This window comes from Stegodyphus dumicola, chromosome 5 (assembly GCF_044657685.1).
Source record: "Stegodyphus dumicola isolate Sdum_Otavi_A_Nest chromosome 5, ASM4465768v1".
Taxonomy (NCBI): Eukaryota; Metazoa; Arthropoda; class Arachnida; order Araneae; family Eresidae; genus Stegodyphus; species Stegodyphus dumicola.
Window position 1 is genome coordinate 38634388 of NC_140772.1, and position 23490 is coordinate 38657877.

Sequence of the window (23490 nt, forward strand, 5' to 3'; positions counted from 1 at the left end):
CTGTATAGAGCTTGAGAGGTTCGGAATTATCTGGACAGTGAAACCATTCCACATCTGCCTTGGGCTGCAAGATCACCAGACCTGAATCCCATGGACCATAGAGAATGTGCGAGGCAATGGATATCAGGTTGAAGTGTGCTGCGAGGCACCCTCCAAAGTACTGACATGCATTATGACAGAAATGGGAGCTACTGACAAAAAAGTGATCAATGACATTATTGTCAGCTTGCCTCGCCATTTTCAAGAATGCATTTCAGCTAGAGGGTATCATACCCATTATTAGCATGAAGTTTTCACTGCATATTATCTCGCAATGTGATGGTCATTATGCCTGTGTTTTTGTATGTCTTTGCTTTATTCTTTGGAATGTGGTCTAGTAATGCCCCACCAACATCTTGGATAAATTTTATGCATATCCATCAAATAGTTTTTGTTTTATTCCATGTTTCACCTTTGTTGCTTATATTTTGAGCAAAAGTGTAGACACAAAACACGAAAATTTAATTAACATTTTAAAAGCATTAGGAAGAAATAGATTGGAATTAAAATCATTAACTTAACAAGATAAATTCTTGTGAAAGTGAAAAGCTCAAAGGATATCCAATTCATCCATTCAAGAAGCTATTTGAATATTTTCCTTTAAACCTAATGTCAAAACTGTGATTAAATTTCCCACAATGATCAGCTATAGAAGATTTGTTTCTGTCTTCTTTTCAGATGCAAGATTCATGTTCTTTGACACAAAATTTCACCCTTGTGCTCTTTTAGCTTGGCCAATGTATCTTAAATCACACTGAGATGATTATGCTATAAATTCTCCAAGAATTAAAGTCGAAATAAAACCCTTGTTGAACCATGGATTTTATTGATAGGCGAGAAAATGATTTCAAAATTGAAAAATTCTTGTAATTTTGGAACTGATAGAGGGACATAATGAAAGAACAGTGAGATTATTAATGTTATTTCTAATAGTAGAATGTCTTCTTTGATGGCAAGATGAATATTTTTTAAGGCTTTATCAATAACCATGGGAGAAAAATCCTCTGTCAGTATCAACAGCAAGATTCTAAACAGCACACTTTGCAAAATACATAATAATAAAAGAAGCCATTTTTTTGCTTAGCTGGATGACATGACTTGGGATGGGGAGGCAAACAAAGAAAAAAGGGTTGTAAGTAAAGGGCTGAGAGGATTACTCATAGTTAATAACTTAAGTTTTAGAATAATATTTATTTTGGAGAAATGAAGGTGGGTTAAGATTCAAACAGACTTTAATAAGAGAAATTAGCTCTTCAATTTCAATATGCATGGAAAAGAATTTGCAAAGCCTAATTTCAAGGTATTTTAGCTTACTTGGAACATTAGCTTTACATGCTTGGTGACAACAACTTAACATCAAAAGAAACCATAACTGAGTGCAGGGAACAAATATCTTTAAGTTCATCGATGACATAAAAAGAAGTCTTTACAGTGTAAATATTATTTGAAAGTGAAGGAGAAATTTCAGAAACTAAATATCTGGCCATAGAACTTGCTGCTAAGTTAGAAAATACAGGTTGAAAAGAAATCCCAATTTTTAGGACTTTGGGGAGAGCATAAAATTCAGCAATAGGTGGAATGAGTGATTTTTTAAACTGAGAAGAAAAGATTTAACAGCTGTGGTAAGGTCAGAAGTTGAGAGTTCCTTAGAGTTCGAGCAATATACACCTGTATTTATCAATTTAGTGACTTCATCAATGTACATGTTTTTGTTCATAACAGCAACCATTATCAACTTTGGAAACAATGATATCAGGATCAGAATGACCTTCATTTCCTTTTGGCTCAGACACGAAAAAACTATTTGCTATTAAAATTCACATTATGCATAATTAAGTGGTAGATTCTATCTTTCCATGTTTCTACAATTTTAGAGAATTAAAAATCTTTTTCAACAGGGGCAATGGATTTGAGGAGATGAAGTTTTAGAAGTCTTTGAAAAGTTTAACTTATACTTTAATACTTATGTCTAATTTAACTTGTTTAGTTAATGAATTTAATTATAATCCAGTTTTCTGAAATGCTTTAAAATGCTATTATTAACTTAATTTTCCATGTTTTATTACTGCTTGTGTGGAAAGATGGCATTCCCTGTTAATTTTACTGCTCGGCTTTTGGTATAAATACAGCTGTCTGCTTTGCAGAACTTCTTTTCTTCTGATAAGGGTGCTGCAGCTGTTGTCCTCGAAACTGTAAGAGGTTTGATTAAAATATATCAAAACAGAAAGTTGTTGCTTTGACTAATTTCATGTTTTTCTTTGGCATGCTTCTCTTTTCTTTTGATTTTTATTGTCCAATTTTGTTCATTTGTCAGCACCATTTTGTTTTCTGCATTGGAACTCCACCTGGTTGCTTGATTTATTTTTGGGAATTCGGTGAGTTTTTTTTTTTTTTTTGTATTTCTCTTTAATATTCATTTATTTTCTCAGATTTTCTTTTGCATATTTGTTTGTTAAATCTTTAATGTTCAATTCCATTTTGTATTGTATTCTATTGATTAGTAGTTTCAGTTTAATGTTTTTCTTATTGTTATTTCATATTTTAGATGTGTTTTGCATTATTACTTTTAGCGTTCACCAACTTTTCCTACTTATTCCCCTTTTAGCTTAAACACTGATTTTGTAAGTTAGACTTTAAGCAAATAAATTCTTGAATTAGCTCCATTTTTTGGTCAAATGCAACATCATAATATCATTCCCAAATTTATACAAGTCAAATGCAATATTGAAATATTGAATCTTCTGTTCATGTTTCAAAATTACACTTAAATTCAAGCAATCGTGGATAAGAACATTATAAGAAATTATAAGAACATTTGTCACATTATAAGAAACATCTGCAAATGTTTGTCTAAAACTGAATATGAAAAACATACCCTTGATTTGAAAATTGTCAATTCTACTTTAAATGTTTCCTCTTTTGATCTTAAAACTTAGTCTAGAACTGCAGCTGCTTGTTAGAACCATAAAAAAGTCCTTACTTCTAAATTCCAATAGCTCACACTCCAGTTGTCTCGTACCACTACTCCTGTTAATCTTCCCACTGTAAATACTAAGTTAAAACAGCTGTTAAATCTTCTCATATACTTTCAACTCAGTTTAAAAAATCCCTCATTCCACCTATTGCTAAATGTATGTGCTAGATTTTATGCTTTCTCTAAAGTTCACAAAATTGGATTTCCTTTTTGACCTGTAACTTCTCACTATGGGAAAGCAGCATATCCTTTAGCCAAAAATTTAGTTTCTAAATTTTTTCCTTTTCTTTCAAACAATATTTACACGTAAGTCATCGATAAACTTAAATATTTTCCCTGTTATGGCTTCTTTCCTGTTATGTTATGGCTTCTTTTGATGTTAAGTCACTGTTTATTATTGTTCCAATCAAAGAAGCACTGAAATGCCCTGAAACTAGGCTTTGTGAATTCCATTTCACACATATTGAAATTGAAGAACTAATTTCTCTTATTAAAGTCTCTCCATGTACTAAGTTTAGAAAATTATTATAAACATCTAAGCAATTAAAGAATAAAGAACTCTAATTTGTGTATTACACAAATAACTAACTAATATATGTAAAGGAACATAAAACCTGTTAAAATACTTATTGATGAAAACAACAGTTTTACTGGAAGATATTGTAAATACGAGAAAATTTTATGATTTGATATTAAATTATTCCAAACTGAAAAGAATGAAAAAAAAAGTGTTTTCCCTAATATAAATGTATACAAAATTTATAAACCTCCAGATGACTTAGAAGAGTTTGCTTCAGGCATATCATATTTATTCCAGGATTACAGTCATATGTACTTAAGCAGATCTTGTCACCTGGGGAAAAGAAAAAAAAAAATCAGACAGAATAATTTCTTGTACAGTTTAAAATTCAGTCTACACAAGCAATCATATATTCAAACAAGTTTTTCCTAGCATTTGTACCAGTCCATCCACATGGGAAAACACAGTGTGATTAATACATTCGTTCTCATATGCACTAAGATTTGCTACCAACGGATTGGTGATAGACAATTAAATTGCACATGAAAAATCATGTGTCTTGGAGAGTAATGGTGGCTTATGAATCAGCATTTAGCTAACTAAGTAACATATGCTGCAAAATGTTTGGAGTTTTTGCTAATATTTTAATAAACTTAATTTATAATATGAATTTATTTCAGATCATAAATTCAAATTTATTTCTTTATAAATGATAACAAAATTTCACCTTGACAGAAATTATTTGTGAGCTATAGAATGATGTATTTTTTTACCTCATTTGTTAGATTCAACTAAATCTGTTAGAATATTAGAATATTTGCTCCTGTCTAAGGGAGTTATATTGTTATGTTCTAAGAAGTCTGAAAAATAAGAAAACCTAATTTTATCCCGTATTTGCCATTTGGTCATATTTCTAATTTTTTACTGTTAGTGATTTTCAACTTTTCTCTTAGGTTTAGCTAGCTTGATAATTTGACACAGTAGGAAAAGCGCTAAATTTTGTGTGAAGTTTCAGGTTTTGAGCTCAAGCGCAGCTGAGCTAATTTCGATTTTTACAGTAAAAACAAATGTTTTATTGTTCTCACAATCCTGAAATTAGCAGAATTCGGTTCGCATGCGTAAAGCATACATTACGCTTAGTCGAAATTAGAAAATTACAACCAGAAAATTATTTGATGTGTATTCGTGATATTTATAATGACGAGGAATTTGATTTAAATCATATCAAAGACAGAGTACATCGAGATTAAATACTACATTTATTAAGGAATTATAAGCCGAATAAAATAAAAACATCTTCCCTGAAGATAAGGATAGTGCTGCCAGATCAACTTCCAGTTCATTGCACGCCGCGACGTTTACCACTTGTTGATGTTGATTTGTTGAATCATAGTATTTTTGTGTTATTATTTTAGTATTTTTGTGTGCTGTATTTAGACACTGAAATATTATCTTATTATTTTCCATAATTTGGCAAGTTTTTCTTACAATTTAAAGACAGCAAAAAAAAAAAAAAAAAAAAAAAAAAAAAAAAAAAAAAAAAAAAGGCTAAGTATTTTTAATATAATTTAAAAGACAGTTTAGCATACTAATTTAGCATAAAAGTCTACTAATGAAATTTGATCAGCCCATCAGTAGACCAGTCACTGCATCAACATGACTGTCTGCATCAACATATGCCTAAGTCCAATCACAAAACAAGGACAGAGCTCAATAAAATTCATACTTTTGTTTACATAGGTACCCAAGGGCTGAATCAACAATATCCAAAACCGCTGTCTTTTGGTTTTAATACAATTCATGGACTTGATCTGATGTTACTCTTAGACAATAAATAAATCATATGTCCCAAAAACAAAAATAACCCAAAGAATTTCAGAATCAAGTTTGTCGGCAGCCATTATGATTATACATTTATTCCTCCTAAATATTATGCTCTACTTGTAGCACTTGTTCAGTACAATGATTTATCTCTTCCTTTAAAACATTTTAGATTTTGTTAGTGATGGAAAAAACTGAAAAATATCATACTCTGTTTCTTTATTATGAAATTCCAACTTCAAACCAACATATCCTACAGAGTATAAAATAGTATTTGAAGCAATGTTTTCTTCTACAACTTTTTATTCAAAAAGCAAATTTCTATTTTTGCAATACATCATCATCTTAATTTACAGCTTTATTCGTCAATGTTACCAAATTTCATTTCACGGACCAAAGAGGATGAAATCCTCTTGTCAAGGGGACCAATCTGGGCATATAAGAAAAGCAAATTTATTTCAGAATGGGGGTAGGAAAATTAGTTGTTCAAAAGCTGTACCACAGCTGTGGCAAAGATTTTATATTTTTGTAACGCAGCAGTCATACTAATATACTGAAAAGAGTGATTATTATTATTATTATTATTATTTTCAAAATGCACATTATATTAAGGAATAAATTCTTTATTTAAGTCATTCACTCAGTAATAACTCAGAATGATAAAACTTTCAAAGAAGATAAAACTTGGAGAAATGGGGAACAAGGAAATAGTTACCTAAATTTTGATTTTCACAAACAGCAAACTGCACAGAAGTAGGAACAACTTGTGACATTGACATAAAATGTGGCTGTGTCAAAAAAATAATTTATTATTTTCCACTGCCAAAAGAAATCCATAAAAATATAACTGCATAAATGAAAGCATTGAGAAATATTAGTTAAAATTAGATTAGCATTAGACAAAATTATAACTCCTTGCCATCTTAAGATAGTTAATTTTTGGGGGGCTGCTGAAAAATAACTATGATACTACCTTACCAAAATGACATTATATTTCAGAGAAGAACATCATTTAACCTTATGAATAATTCCTTTAGTAATAAAAATAAATCTGATTATTTTTCATAATATTTGGATTAATATTCATAGTCACACTTATATAAAACAGATGACTTAGTTTTATTTCATAATATATGAGATCACTGAAGAAGATCATCAGGATTTTAAAAACATTATTGAAAAGTTATTAATATACTGAAATGATTCAACTGTCAAAATGGTGAAATGACAAATGTCTTTGTAGACTTGGAAAATCTGAAAAAAAAAAAAAAAAAAAAAAAAAAAAAAATTCTAATGCCTGATTTGATTTAACTGATTATGGCAAAGCACATGAAGGCTACTTAACTATAGTTAAGGACCCTTTGTGGAGAACTTTCTAAGGAAAACTAACTCGTATTTCTATTATATATAGGGAAATTCATGAAAATGACCATGTATTCAGCCCATTCACTGAGATTCAAACCTATATTGAATTACCAATGCTCTGCAGCCTTATTCACTTGACTACTGGTGGGTTCTACCTAGCACCTAGATTGAGAAAGATGGACCAATCCAGTTATGCATGTTAGGAACTCCTTATTTTACCTTCCACAGGAGAACAGTATGAGACAGTTATATCTCATCCTCAAGGTCTTATTTTGTGAGATTTTTCATCATACACTTTTGTTTGGAAAATAAGCCCCAAACAATATGTAACATGGTAAGATTTATGACCTCCAGGACTTAAGATAAAAGGCAAACAACTAGAACAACTCCTTAATCCATGCTTTCAATAACATCAAATACAACTTTAAGATCTGTATATTTTAAAATTTATCAAGACAAGTGGAACAAATAATGAAACCTACTAAAATAAAATAAAATCTTTGGATACGTCTAGGTATTTAAAAGATTTGAATCATTTAACCCTGTGCAGTATATTTTTTAATAATGTTTTTATAATCTATACACATCTTAGCAAGTTTGTATTTTATTGAATTAAACTGTTAAGATTTTATATTTAATTAATCACAGATGATGATACTTGAAAAGGTAGTATAATAATAGGTAATATTAAGTTACCATATCAATGATATGCTAGATGTGATAGAATAGTTAAAATTTATTTTAAATAAAAATACAGTTCAAATTACAAGATTCAGATTATTTATAAGTTCTTAGAAATCAGATATTTATAAGTTACTTAAAGGTCACTAATTTAAATGACTAAAAAAATGTCATTGGTATTTATTATCCAAAACACACACATGGCAACATCAAAATAATTGGCTGACGTTGGATTAAAAAATGCCATACAAAACATTGAAAATCTACCAAATATTAACATGAATACAGATGTAATGACAATAAAAAGAGTGGTAAGACACATTCTGCAATAGATAAATTATTCTGTCATTATTCTCAGGTAACATAAAGTGAAAACAAATCAAGTTAGAATTACTCAAAAAAATGGTACAACATCAGCATAAGTCACAGAAAACAAACACAGTCATGCTACTTATTATAAAAGGAAATTCATGAAAAATTAAGATATCTGAATTAAGTTATACTTCAGAATGCAATCTGTTTGCCAACTGATGATATCTTCAGAAAAATTTCAGTATGCTGAAATATTACATTAAATATACGGTAATAAAAGCTATTCTCGAAGAACAATAGAATTTTTTCTGTTGCATATAAATTATATGTTCCTTAACCTATTCCCCATGGGAAAGTCTTGAAAGTTAACATCTTAAAAGATGAGTATTACATTTTTACCCCTTTTTGGTTGGCATGAAGAGCAAACATAGTCGTTTAAAATACTGTTTTCTTAGGATCCCTATTCTTAATGTAATCAAAGCCAAGTATTAAGCAGCAAGAGAAAATTAAATAGTTTTTTTTTTCCCTTCTGTCCCTTTTCAGTCAGATCTGAATATCTGTGAAGATCAAGGAAAATAAACTATGCATATAGAGCTTAAAAAGCTTCTTGAAAGGGGGGGGAGAAGTACATCGGCCAGAATTTTTTCAGACTTATCCTTTTAGGATGTTACATGCTTGGCTGATAGCTAGGACTAAATAAGTTAAAACAGAATTTTGAGGATCACTCTTTTTCATAAATATATATTGTTAAGACATATTAGCAAGAGGAGTTATGTTAACACTCCAGAATTTACTTTCCCATCTAGTTTTTGGAAGAACATAAAACTCGGCATGTGATTTCAGATTATCTTGGATTCCATACTAGAATACTGTAAAATTACTCTTTCAAAAGACTGGCCATAAATATAGTTCACAAACAGTGCTATAAGTAGAGCCCAGGGCCCAGTTGGAAGAGGGCTCTAAATGCTGTTTTCAAGAAATTATATTTTTAAATTTTGAAATTTTTTTGCTTTTCTATTGCACAGTTTGCAATAAGATTTGCCTTACTTAGAAGCTAGATGTCTCTGTTCTCCAATATGAACATTCAAAGGATTGATTGATGGCAGAACTGACTGATATTTTCAGCATGCCTATATTAATTTACCTAGCTTAGCTTAAGTTACAGTGTGAACACAGCAATGTAGCCACTACACTTATGTTTCTGCACATATGTATTTGTGAAAATGCTAATAATAATATTAAGATTATCTGACTGCAATATTTCAAGGATTTCATTACCAGACACGTGATGAATATGCTTGGATAACCCAGCCAATTTTGTGATGTTTAGTTTTGTTATTTCTGTAGAATTTAGGTAAAAGTTAAGAGGTAAAGGTGAAGAAGATAATTTTGTACTTTGCATAGTGATTATCTGTATTGTAATTGATTTGCAATATTTTTATGTAATTGTAGACTATTTCATTTGGGGCCCACCAGCGGCCAAGCGGTAAAGTCGCTGAACGCTGGTAGTTCGGTCCGAGGTTCGAATCCCGCGAACGGGCTGCATGGGTGTTTTCGTGGTTTTCCCCATGTGTAACGTGTATACAAGCCAGTTTCCCTTAGAAAGTCCTCCACGAAGGCATCCCTCCCCTTAGGCAGATAGCCCTAGTGAGCTTTGCCATAATTAATACACCAACACCAATACACCAATTTCATTTGGAACATTTTAATTTGAGCTTTATAGTTTAATAACTAACTGAATATGCAACAAATTTTTAGGTTTTTATTATTTTCTGTAACATGTTTAGTTGGAAAAAAACACAGGAATTTGGAACATGAAGGCATCCAATCAAATGATATTTTGCCATGTGCATTTTCATTCTATAAATAATTGTTAGTGTGCAGTTCCCAGTATTTTATCACAGTTTTATACTTGTACAGAGAACATGTTAAAAATTACATTTTTATTTAGTTCTAGTTTAAAAGTGTCGGTACTCTTCTGTTAGAGCAGCTTTAGCTAAAAATTCACCACATTTTTTTGCTGCCAATTCTTGCTAAGTATTAAATTATAAAATAATAGCAGAGTTCAAAAGAATAAAAAAAAAATTATTCTGTAAAAAGATAAATTTTTTAAAATTTCTTAATTCTTAAAGAAAGTCAATTTTTCTTTTTAATTTTGTAACTTAGAATATTCTACACATAAATAAAAAATACAAAACAAAATGAAATACAACCTAAACAGGTGGCATAAAATTACGAATATCATCCAATAATGGAGAAAAATTTTGAGTTCTTGAATATAGTCGACGGCATATAAATTCTATTAAATATGATTCTAAATGGTGGTGAGCAGTGTCCCGCTAACGTTTATTTCTCCATTTAGCACTGCCTCACAATCGCTCCACAGTTTGAGTATGGGATCCAGTTTCGGGGTCTACAAAATTATAGCTGTGATTCACAGTGAAATGTTCATACCGAACATTTCTTAGTTCTTGCTTTTGTCCTTTCCAGCAGTCTGAAAATATAATGCTGTCATCTGCGATGTTTTCTTGAATGGCAGTCATCAATGTTGTAGCACAACGATCAGGAATGGCAACCAGAAAACATTCTTTGTTTTCCCTGTATAAACATCCAAATACATATAGTTCCGGAAGAACACATCCAATGTTGTTTTTCCTTCTTGTAAAAAGACTTCTGTCTGTTTCTACAATTTTGTTGACTCCACTGATTTTAATTCTTTTATGAGACTTCAAACTATTTGCACATACCTCCATCAAGTAGTTATTTCAGTCTACTATTGTATTATGGCTCATTTCTAATTGAAGTTTGCAAAATTCAATCGATATCAATTCTTGACACTACAGATAGCTGAAACAAACGGCGTTGAGGAAAGACGCAAGCCTTCAAACCATGTTTTGGTTAATTTAGAAGTTAAAAATCAAAAATATTAATTTAATTAGTTAATTAGAAAATTTGAAAATATAATTTTAACTAAAATTAATTTTAGTTAAAATTATATTTTCAAATTTTCATACAAATTTTACTGTGAAAAATTTGAAAATATAATGCTGATTTTTGTTGTTTGACTTCTAAATTAATACTTGTTCAGCGTGTTATTTTATCTTAATCATGTTTTCGTTTTCAATCCTTTTCATTACAGCAAGAATGTAGGTAACAATGCCATATAGGAGCTTTGTTTGAATAAAAGGTTAACTTCATCGAATGATTTTTTAGAACAAAGTCTGTTGCTATGAATTATTCCTTTATCCTGAAAGAATCTTATGGCAGCCTCTTCATCATTAGGTAACTGCAAAATTGTGTAATTCATCGTACTAAAAAAAGGGCAAAATACAGAAAAAAAAAAAAAAAAAAAAAAAACAATGATGATATTTCACATTTCACACGAAAACTAGAAATCTTGAGCCGTGGTATTTTAAACGGAAATAAAAGATATTAAAAATAACAAGCGATGATATTTCAAATGAAAACTAGAATTCGCAAGACACAATATTTCAAACGTTTAATTCTCGAGCCAAGATATTTGGCGTAATTGTTGTCACATTTTTAACTGATGCCGCTCTTATGGAAATGTACCAACATGTCTAAGCAAATGTTGAGTGCAAAGAGAAATATAAGGAAACAAAAATTACAAGAATGCAAGTCAGTGTTGCAACAATTTGTTAAATGGCTAACGACAAAAACATCAACGAATGGAGGAAATGACGAAGAGGTCAAATCTACTACTGATTTACAAGCTGATGATACACCACATTTGATAGCTATTTCTTCAATGACAATTCTCAGAGAAGCAAAAACAAGGAGCCACCGCAAGAATAAAACTTTACTGCTTCACTACAGATGCCCATAATTCAAAAGAGAACAGGCCTGCACAAAGTACTGTCTCATAAATTAATAATACCATACAAAATATGTACTCTACTGATTCAGAAGAAATACTGCTAAATTACAACTCAATTCCTGGCCTGCTACGACAAATAAATTAATATTCCCTTGTCACATAAAATCCACATTATGGTAACAACATTAACATTGGCACATTGAAAGCAGACGATTCAGGGCAAAAATTTACAAAGGAGAGGTTTTTACATTAAAAAAGTAATTGAGAGACTGTTAAAAAGAAAATGGATTTTATATTCTATTGAACAAAATGCTGTATTTTACTTTCCTTTCACGCTTTTTAGACACAAACTGCATAATCTTTCATACTAACATACAGGATTTCATGACTGGATGCATTTTTGTCTGGTTATTGCCCAACAAGAAAATTCTCTAAAGCATCAAAATGGAAATGTCCTGTGAAATGGAAAGCGATGGAAAAGGATCTAAAATCAGGAAATGCAACTGATAATCAAGTAGTTAATTCAATTAAGAAGGAAAAATTATATGGAATGAAATATTGGTTGCTAGCAATAAATACTACTTTAAAGGAACATTTTGAAAATCATAAAGGTTTAGTTTCTTACTTCTCACCCAATATTCAAAATAAAATAATAAAAGTAGTTGGAGACAAAACTAGAAATGAAATCATATACAGAATTAAGAAAGCAATATACTACACCATTTTACTCAATTGCACCCCAGATGTTTCAGGAGAACAGCAAATGAGACAGATCATAAGACATATCCACATTGACTGTAAGCGTAAGGTAATGATTGAAGAAAGCTTCCTCAACTTTATTTAGTTACATGGGGGGAGAAGAAAAAAAAAGGAAAAGTTTATTGACTGAAATTTTAAATAAACTGTATTTGATTTGTTTGATAATGGCAAAATGCTCGAGGGCTATCTGCCTCAGGGTAGGTATGCCTCCACGGAGGACTTTCATTGGAAAATGACTCATATACATGTTACACATAGGGAAAACCATGCCCATTCAGCCAAGCTATTCACCAGGATTCAAACCCCGGACTGAAATATCAAATATCAGGAATGGTTACCACTTGGGCACTGGTTGGGCCTTTAAATAGATGAGATGCTGATAAATTTTATATTCAGGATTGCAGGAGGCAAGGATTTTATAATGGTGCTAATATGTCTGGCAAATATAAGGGAGTAAATACACGCAGTTTGAAAATTAATAATTTAGCAATATTTGTTCCTTGCATGGCTTATTTTTAGCTGGTATCCATGCTGCATCTACAACTCCATAAATGATTTTTTTTTTCATACTGTGCAAAGTTTATTTAAATTTTTCTCATCCTCTATAACACGTTGGGACGTTTCAATTAAATGTCTAAAATTATGACTCAAAATATTTTTTCTGATACAAGGTAGTCATCAAAGGTTAGTACCAAAGGTGCTGTATTTAAAATTACAGTCAAAAGTCGTTAATCTGGACTCGTTGGGACTTCGGCGATTCTGGATTATCGATTTTTCCGGATTATAGATCATCAGTTTAAATCTGGTAAGATGGCATGCAGAAATTATAAAATTAAAAATATGAAATAAAGAACAATTAAGATCTAAAGGGTATCAAAATTTACAAAAAAAAAAAAAAAAAAAAAAAAAAAAAAAAAAAGCTTAATATTTATTTGTTTACTTTATTAAACATTTCTTTCAATGTAATTTGCTTCGTTTTTTATGTGATAATACATTCTCTTTAATTCTATAAACAGACATAATTTCTTGTTGAGTTACAAAGTTCCGCTGTTCAAGTCCTATAATTGCTGCGTCGAGAATACCGACTAATTTGTCAATCAAAATTTTTTCGTTTTCAATAACCTCTGTCACTCTTCGCTATCGGAAGCAAATTATAATGACGACGAATTTGATTTAAATCATATCAAAGACAGAGTACATCGAGATGAAATACTACATTTAGTAAGATAAAAAAATAAAATAAAATAAAAACATCTGCCCTGAAGATAAGGATAGTGCTGACATATCAATTTCCAATTCATTGCGTGTGGTGGCGTTAAAGATAAACAAACGTTAAAGTTTAGATAAACAAAGGATATGCCTATATCCATTTTTTGCAGCAATTCCACTTTTTGTTTAATGGACTTTGAAACATACTTTCGCTTTGTAGATCCTTTACATAATAGTAAATATATATCAGAAATTCCATTTGACATAATCGAAAGTTCAAGCTTACTTCATATAAAATTGCTCTAACAGTCTGCAAAAAATAATAAGCTGAATCCAATTCGAAGATTAAGGAACAACGCAATCTGCAACACTAACTGAATTAGATAATTTTAGCTTAGCTTATACCGTTCATTATACATTAAACGCGCATTCGTAAACGTATTTTGCGCACGTGCAATGCATATTCGCAGCTGTAAAGGTCTTACACGCATACATCAATGCGATGCATGCGCAGAAAGTTTGTAGCTTTGAGGTCCAGATTATAGATCATTCCGGATTATGGGTGTCCGAATTAACGACTTTTGACTGTACTATTTGTGATGATTTTTGCATTCTCTATGGCTCATCTTTAAAATACATGAGTACTACTGATTAAAAAAAACAAATGGCTGCAGATCTCACTACTAAATATAGTAAAGATTTAAAAAAGTGATAATTCACATTTGAAACTGAAAGTTTTAAGTTTGATGTAATGACTTATACAAAAGATCAAAATTGCATCTCCGCTTAAACAAAGTCTTACCGATATATGAATGTCGCTATTCAAATAATTTCTAACTCTTCTCACTTCTATTCTTTTTGTGAGAGAAGTTTTAACAAGTTGAAATTAATAAAAAATTATTCAAGATCAACTATCACACAGGAATGATTATCTAGCCTTTCTATTATTTCAATAAAATACACTATCATTAAAAAACTTATGTAATTAATGAATTTGTTGAAATGAAAACCAGAAGAGTGCAATTAAAATAAATTGGTACAATTCCATTATCAGGACAGTAAAAAATCTCGACTATTGTTGATGCCAAAAGTAATTAGGGTAACCCTAATGCGAGAAAGAAAGCGTAATAGTAAATAACTATCGAAAAATATTACTTCAATTTGAATGAAAGGTCGATTAGTTAATTGAATAACATATATTCATATATAACATTTTTACTAGTTTCACATCTTACAATTTTATTGTAATCCATAAAACAGCTAAACATAATTGAAATTACATGGGAGATATACAATGTTTGGTATCATCCAACATGCAGTTCTTTCTTTTGTTTTTCTTCTTTTTTGTGCATGTGTAAACATCTTCACATTAATGTGAACAAATAAAAATCTGTGCTGTCGAGCAATATCCTGAGGGTGTTTATTACACCATTAAATACAGCTCAACAGCTGCTCTATTGTTTGTGTATGACACCCAATTTCAGGTTTATGGAATTATATTTGTGGTTGACTGTAAAATGTTCAAAGCCAAAATCTTCTGACTCATCTGACTTGTATGCTTTCCAGCAATCTGTACAAATAATGTTTCTTTCTGTGATATTTTTATGATAAGTTTTCACCCATCAATTTGGAACAGTGACTAAAAACAACTTTCATCTGATTCTCACTCCACTGAAAGCCTACTGTGATTCACTCCACTGAAAGCCTACTGTGATTCACTCCACTGAAAGCCTACTGTGGTGAAAGAACATGCCCAACACTGATCTTTCTTTGAGTGAAAAGGCTCTCATCTACTTCAATAATCTTTTTACATCTACTGATTTTTAATGTAGGTCAAGTAACTGAAGCTGTCACACTCATCTCATCTCATGCATGTAACTGTTCCAGTCTTACAGTGGTACTGTGGTTCATCTTCAGATAGAATTCATAAAGTTCAATAGCTATCATCTTCTGACAGCAAAAATAGATGAACCTCGATTATTTCCTGCAGTGATACTTCACCATTGAGTTACTAATAAAACACAATTTTTTCATTTTGTGTGAGCAAATTTTCTATTATCAATTATACATTTTCTTTGAAAAAATTCTATTGCAGACTTTTTGTCCTAGGGTGATTTCCAAATTGCCAGATCCATAATGTTATCAAAAAATTTAAAAACCAGTATTTTAATGGTGACTTGAAATTTGGAATTATCTAAATTTACATGAAGTCAAAATTTACACACATTTCAAGAAATCTAAATTTACACACATTTTGAGAAATCTAAATTTACACACAGTTTGTGATTAAATGGGCGTGCTTGCCAGATTTGGTGCTTTCATGCATATTTCTGCTGCAGTTTCATATGGTCCAAAAGATATAACTGCATCAATAAATCTCAATCATGAAATCATCATATCATCACTTAATCATGAAAATATATATGCAAAAATTAACAATAAAAACAGTATGAGAAATAATCTATAATTGTAAATGTAAATTATCGTACTAGTTTCAAATATAATCAAGATGTCTTAGTTTATCACAAACTGAATTCAAATTTCTTAAATTATAATTATAATTTTTAATACAAAGTGATAATTATCTGGACACTGTTATTAATTTTCAAATTAAAATACAAAAGTTCAATAAAAATGTTTCCCTGAAAAGTTATATATTATTTAATTTTGCTTCAGAGTTACCATAAAAATTGTATTTCACATCAAGCATATAAAGGATTCACTAAGAATAAAAATACAATTAAAAATTTGCCCACCAGCCGCCGAGCAGTAAAAGTCGCTGAACACTGGTAGTTCGGTCTGAGGTTTGAATCCAGCGAATGGGCTGGCTGCATGGGCATTTTCGTGGTTTTCCCCATGTGTAACGTGTAGTTTCTCTTAGAAAGTCCTCCACGAAGGCACTCCTTCCCTTAGGCAGATAGCCCTAGTGTGCTTTGCCATAATTAAATATACCAATACACCAATTAAAAATTTCAGAAGCAATGAAAATCTTTATTTAATACTATTTCCAAAATATGTAGTAATAACTAAAAAAGAATAAAATAATTATATTTTCTTTATTAAATTCATTAATCATATTTTTTATAAATAGGAATAAATTATTTTTCAAGATTTCCAAATAAATAATTTCTAAGAAAAAATTTACAACTATTATTGAGGCTCCATAGTTTCAATTTTACACTCTAATATCATCTCTAGAAATAACTTCTCAAATAAAAAAGTAATCGAAGGCATTTTTAGAAGTTAAATGTTCTACAACTAAGGAATTTCATTGTATAACCTGAAAATGTTAATCAAATATATCTTTTAAAAATTTCAAAAATGAAAAAATTACCTGTGGATAACTTGAATCAAATGAATCTTCCAATATTCCAATATCTGACAGGGGAGACGAAATTTCATTTTGACTAAAAAGTGGAGACAACCTCGTGGGTGCAGATGAATTATACACATCACATGTTTCTTTGGTAAAATCTGTAGGAGAAATGATTTCAGAAGACAGTGTTTTAAAGTCCAAATTATTGAACCGATTTTCAGATATGCCATTTTGGAACAGTTTTGTAAGATGTTCATTAGATGCTAGATAAGGTGGAGAACTGGACATAATAGGTTTGAAAGACACAGCAGATGAATATCGTCTTTGAGGTGAAGCAGGAAATTTAGGAATGGACTGATTTCCCGAAACTTTATTTCTTCTTAATGAATCTAATAATTCATTATTGCCTACAGTTTTAAAATTCTCTACAAGAGGGTTTGCACATTCATCTAAGTTGTTTTTCATACATTTTGGAGTTGATTCTTTTGCCTGAAAGATAAAAATTACGTATTGAAATATTTATTCTAAAAATAATCAAGCTGAAAAGAATTATACACTTGTACTTTAAATACACTGCTTGACAATTGCTAAGGAACAACCGCTTTATGCAAAGTAGCATTCTCGAGTAAGTAAAATCAAGTGCAGAGGGCATGGTAGAGCAGGACCCACTATCTGTATAAAAGGCAGTGCACACAAGCTCTTCATTCATTCGAAAATTCATGCTGTTAGGTGTTTGATCAAAAGAGTGCCGTACCTTGCTGAATTTAATTCTGTGAAATTCAGTGCATTGCTGCATTAATTAAGTGCAAAATGTCTGGAAGATATAATTTCAGTGATTATGATCGTGGACGAGCAGTTGGATGGCTGGAAGCAGGTCAAAGTGTCATCACTATGGCTACAGCAATGGTAGTGTCAAAAAGTGTCATCTCGTGATTAAAAAAGGCCGCTCAGGGTGGAAATACTATGCGAAAGCATTCTGGCGGTTAAGCTAGAAACACCACACCTCAAGAGTCTAGGTATGTATTCCTAGTGGCGAAAAGGAACAGAAATGTCCTTCCAAGTCAGATAGCTGCAGACCTTGCAGCTGCTACTGGTACACATGTTTCTGCCAGAACCATCTCATGGCAATTAAATGTAGTTGGACAGTATGCATGGAAGCCTGTTTGAGGCATTACACTTCAACCATACCATCGTTGAGAAAGATTACATTGATGTAAGGAACATATTGGTTGGGGTCACTAATAGTGGTCGCAAGTGATGGGTTCCGACAAATCCTGTTTCACTGTGGCAAGTGATTCAGGCCCCCAGTTAGTGTAGAGAGAGAGAGAGAGAGGGGGGAACACATAATGCACAACAGTATGTCCATGAATGTGATCAGTATGGCCCAGGTGTGTTGGTGTGGGCAGGCATCATACACAATGGTAGAACACTGCTCCACATCTTCGATCAAGGTAGCATAAAATCACAATGGTATTGCAGAGAGATTATTCTAGATCATATCATCTTTTTAGGAGTGCAATAAGTCCACACTCTCTTTATGGACAACAATGCGAGACCACACAGGAGCACTGAGGTATCGGACACACTACAGTGAAGATATTGCCCGTATGCAATGACCTGCTTACTTCCCAGACCTAAATCCTATAGAGTAGCAATTCTCAACCGGTGGTACGCAAAGAAACAAAAGTATTTTTAATAACTAAATTCAAAAAATCTCCTGAAGAAAAAGAAAAATTGATAAAAATTTCCTGTGATCGAACTCTAGCTGAAGATTACAAAAATAACACACTTGTTAACTTTTGGCTGAACCAAAAAAATGAATTTGAAGGCATTTCAAACAAAAATATCAAATTTATATTGCTTTTTTGTACAATCTATTTGTGTGAACAAGGATTTTCTTCCATGTTGTATTTGAAAAATAAATACATCAGAAAATTAAAAGTGCATCCTAATTTACGGTTATAAAGCTAATTGAAATTAAAATTTATAAAGAAATTGATCTCTCTTAAACCGGCCCATATTTCACATTAAATTTTAAAATCTAAGTATTATAACTTAAATTTTGATAAAATGGTAACCAATTTTTAATATAATATTTTTTAATGTGTGCATATTTAATTCCAAAAATACCGAATGGGTTGTGCAAATGGAAATGCATATATATTTTAATAGTTTTATTGAGAAATTCAAAAATAATCATTGTAAAATGTAGTGGTGGTACTAAAGTTTTTCAGTTCTTGTTTAGATGATATGCATTAGTCAAAAGGTTGAGAACCGCTGCTATAGAGCATGCCTGGCAGCCCTTGGCAGACGTGTTTCGCAAAGACACTCCTTTCCCGAAACGTGCAAGTGAAAACTGCCCTGAAAGAGGAGTGGGACAATATCCCCCCCCCAAGGGCTCCTCGATAGTTTAATAAAAAGCATTAATAACAGATGCGAAATTTGCATTAGTGTCCGAGGTAATCACACATCTTACTGAGGTACACATATCTGTACTATTCTAGCAAGAAGACCCCTTTTTCATGGTTATTTGAAAATCGCCCAAGGAGCATCTTTTTTGTTTTTAATTTTCTTATTTTTGGATATGGCAATATCTGTACCATTTTGCATAATAATACATGCACACAGTCTCTACTAAATATGTACTTAGTTTCATTTCTTCAATCAGTGCCTATTATTAATTATTGCAAAAATTTTAACCATTCCTTAGCAGTTTTCAAGCAATGTATATGTAGGCTGAATGAAAATTTTTAAGACTGATTATTTATTCAGAACTAGATAACTTTACATGATCTGTACTTTTTTCCCTTTAAAAAAAAAAAAAAAAAAAAAAAAAAAAAAAAAAAAAAAAAGAGTCCTTCACACTGAATTCCATTATTTGCAATATTTTTTAAATGATTCAAAAGCATGAAACACAGTTTTTTGATATTCCTTTTGCAACTGAGAATATTACTCACTATTTAATGTATGCATAACATTTATGTCAAAATTGTTATCACACTTATGTTAAAAGAGATACAGAATACATGAGAATAGAATTATTTTCGTAAAGCACTTAAGTTTCCTCTTTTTCAGAAAGAATGTTTCTTCTCTGCTTTCTTTTCTTTCTTTTTTTTTTTTAAAGGAAATGGCTTATATTTATCTGTGTTACATATCAGGAACATATTTAAAAAAAATATGATAATGTAGATAATCTTTCTAGCTCAGAATCTTAAAATTCAAACTACTACTGTTCGCTGATATTAACCATCAGATCACCAATTGTATAAGACAAATTGAACAAACATAAATAAATCTGTTGCAGAAGATCCAATATTAAAGACAAATGGAAAGATCTCAAAAAATGTAAAATAAGCCGTAAATACATATTTTAATCAAGCACACTATATAGACAGAAATATCTACAAAAAGACAGCAATTGCAAATATTTTTTTACTCCAAATAACTTTAAGGAATAGAAAGGGATTCAACTTGATCCAGTTACAATCAAAAGGTAAAACAAAGAACTTCTACACCACCTCCAAGGCTAAAACATGCATTAACACTTCTGACAAAAAATAATTCAGTAATAAATTTTATATATTACGAGACTAAAATTCCAGATATGATTTTTCAAGGGTATGGTAATATTCAGTGTGAAACTGCTATGGCTTCTAAAGGAGACTTTGAGAAACATACTGCATATCTAGAAGCCTTTTAAAAGATAATTTGGTGAACTTTTATTAATATTTCATTTTAAAATGAACACACAGAAATTAATATATTTACATAAATTTACATTTAAAATAATTTAATGATTTATGTTTTATTAAAAAATAAATACTATTATCAATAAAAGCAAGATTTCTAATTCATTAAATACTCAAGGTTATACAGTTCTTTGGGGAAAAATGTATATATGGGTAATTAGTTATACACCAACCATATATTTTTCATGAGCTTGAGATAACAAAGCTATAATGTCTTGACCAACATCTTGTTTTGGTTTTGTTTCACTTTCCGATGCACATCTTTGTCTCTTAGGTGTTGACACCTGTTTCAAGACTATTCTAGAAAATGAAATTGTATGAAAAAATCAGCATCATGCTACATGAATAAATATTTCTTGCAACATTCCTAATTGCAGTTAAATATTAATTAAAATCATACTGGAAATTAAAAATTAATTACAGTCTATTATTTCCTTACGTTTGCATCCTTTTTGTAATTCTTCGAAGATCTTCATGTTCATAAAACCATGAACCTATAATTTCTCCTAGAGATTAAAGACAGAATACAATTACCTGTACAGTGATATGAAATATTATCTTTGTCCAATTATATTATACATTCAGTAAAAATGACAATACATTCAGTAATATTTTAATGAGGGCAGGGGAGGTTATTGGAATACAGCAAAGCACATGAGGACTATGTGTTAAAGCCAGGTCAAACTACTAGCATTCAGTAGTAAAACTATTGGATGAGACCTCATCTATGCAGTACAAGGGCAAACTGAAGAAACATCAGAATATATGTAATCATGATTACATTTTCTGTTTTTAAACTTTTCAAAATCATTCTTCCATATCATTTCGGTACATGCTAATAATTTCTAAATATGAGACACTTTATGTTTCATTTCATTTTTCTATTGTGATCTTCTCTGATTATTAAATTCTTTTTTATTCCTTTAAAACACAATGTCTACTCGTGTGTCTCTGTTGACCAAGTGGTGTTAACTATGACTGCATCGGGTCCGAGAACATCGAGATTGAGCCATAAATGTAAGACAGTTGCCTGGTCTGATGAATCATGATTTCTCCTTCATCACATTTATGATCGTGTCAGGGTATGCCTTCTTTCCAGCAAACAATTGTTCCCCCATACAGCAGCAAAGGCTAGTGGTGATGGTATTATGCTTTGAGGGGGCATTCTCATTAGTGGCTCTGGGATTCTAAGTTGCTGTAGAACAAACGCTAAAAGCTGCAGACTATCACAGTTGAAGAACACAGTTGCGGATCAGTTGCACCCTTATATGACATCTGTCTTTCCAACTGGAAATGAAATCTCTCGGCAGGACAACACCCCATGTCACAAGGCTTGAAATGTGTTGGAGTGGCTTGAGGAGCATAAGGATGAATTCTAATTAATGTCCTGGCCACCTAACTTGCTGGATTTTAACCCAATAGACACCATGGAGTGGCAGTTCAGAGCTCAAACACCACCATGCCGAAATATCTCGACTTTGCATGCCCACTGCATAGACATTTGGAACAACCTATATCCAGTCATCTACCAAGAATTTGTGACATCCATGCCAAGGCGAGTTACACCTGTTTTGCAGGCCAAAGGTCGTGCGACATGTTATTGAGTAGACAGTCATAATGTTTTGGCTTTTCAGTGTATATTTTTATGTACGTATATTTGATTCATCACGATAAGAAGATAATGAAAATGCATTTTGAAATTTTTATCTCTTCAGTTTCATAGACAGAATGAATATTACCAATTATCTAACTTAAAAATAAATGTCAGATTCTTACAATTATAATCAGCCTGAAAACCAACTTATATCAAAGACCTGGCTCTAATTGCTATAGCTATTTATTGGCAATTTCATATAAGTCAGACAGCACTGGTTGTTCAACAATTTTTTAAAAAAGTTCGATTTCTTTTTGGTAATTATCACACCATACTGGTATTCAAAACAAGCATTATTTTTAATGTACTTATTTTAATTTTATGTCATATCCACAATATTCTCCGATACCTTCTTTTGCAAACTGCTACCTTCTTTTGCAAATTTTAAGGTCTGCAAAAACTAAAATATCTAATTTTCTATTTGTCCTATCAAAATGAATTAAAAAGCAATTTATTGATAAAAATACAGGTAACAAAACTGCTACTAAGCATTTTCATCAAGCATAATTTTAAATGGAGCAATCTTAGCTTTAAAATACATAGAAATATGGAAAATTACATATAGAGATGTATACCTTGCACAAAAAGGGGAGTGAATTCTATATCTTCTGCTCTACTATGTGGATTGATGAAACTTAACTTTCATTTTTCATGACTTGAAAGCGCAACTTAGGATATATATTATATTTATACATAGCATTTTTCTAATATAGGTATTTTGACACGAAATCGGACCTTTTATGAAATAACATACCTATTTTTTTTTCCATATTTTGATTTTACAACTCAAATTATGCAGGTGCAACTCAAATTATCAAGTGCCAAGTTTTGCAAAAATTGCAAGAGTAGTTTTTAAAAAACTATTTCTTAAAATTCTAGCTCCTTAGCGTTAATTAAATTTGGTATATATTTATTAACATCTTTTTATTAAACTCATTTGATTGTTTCTTCTTTCACAGTTTGAAATTTAGGTTCAATCCAAACAAAATTTGCAGATATTTTCTGATTTATCTGGTTTTAATGAAAGTTTCCAAATCACTACAAATATTGTCTGAGCAACCAGTTCACGTTGCCATGTTTAATCATATTTTTTCAAACTATGTCTTACATTTGAAAGAAAGAGACTTGCTTTACAACACCGCATTGTAAAATCTGTATAAAAATCGTTATCACTAAGTACAAGATGTCTGAAATGGAACTATCACACTACCAGATTAGAACCTTCATTTCCTTCCAGATCTGTTGCGGTACGT

The 23490-nt window shown here is 31.1% G+C and overlaps 1 protein-coding gene across 1 annotated transcript in view; it reads right to left on the minus strand.

The window, feature by feature from the left end:
- LOC118196444 (uncharacterized) overlaps positions 1–23490 on the minus strand; it is a 90969-nt gene that overhangs the window by 12556 nt on the left and 54923 nt on the right. Inside the window, exons 4-8 of the mRNA XM_035367894.2 lie at positions 21023–21089; positions 20757–20883; positions 16853–17323; positions 6070–6142; positions 3781–3866 (exon numbers count right to left, since the gene is read on the minus strand). Coding sequence (XP_035223785.1) covers positions 3781–3866; positions 6070–6142; positions 16853–17323; positions 20757–20883; positions 21023–21089 — 824 coding nt within the window. The remainder of the gene's footprint in view (positions 1–3780; positions 3867–6069; positions 6143–16852; positions 17324–20756; positions 20884–21022; positions 21090–23490) is intronic.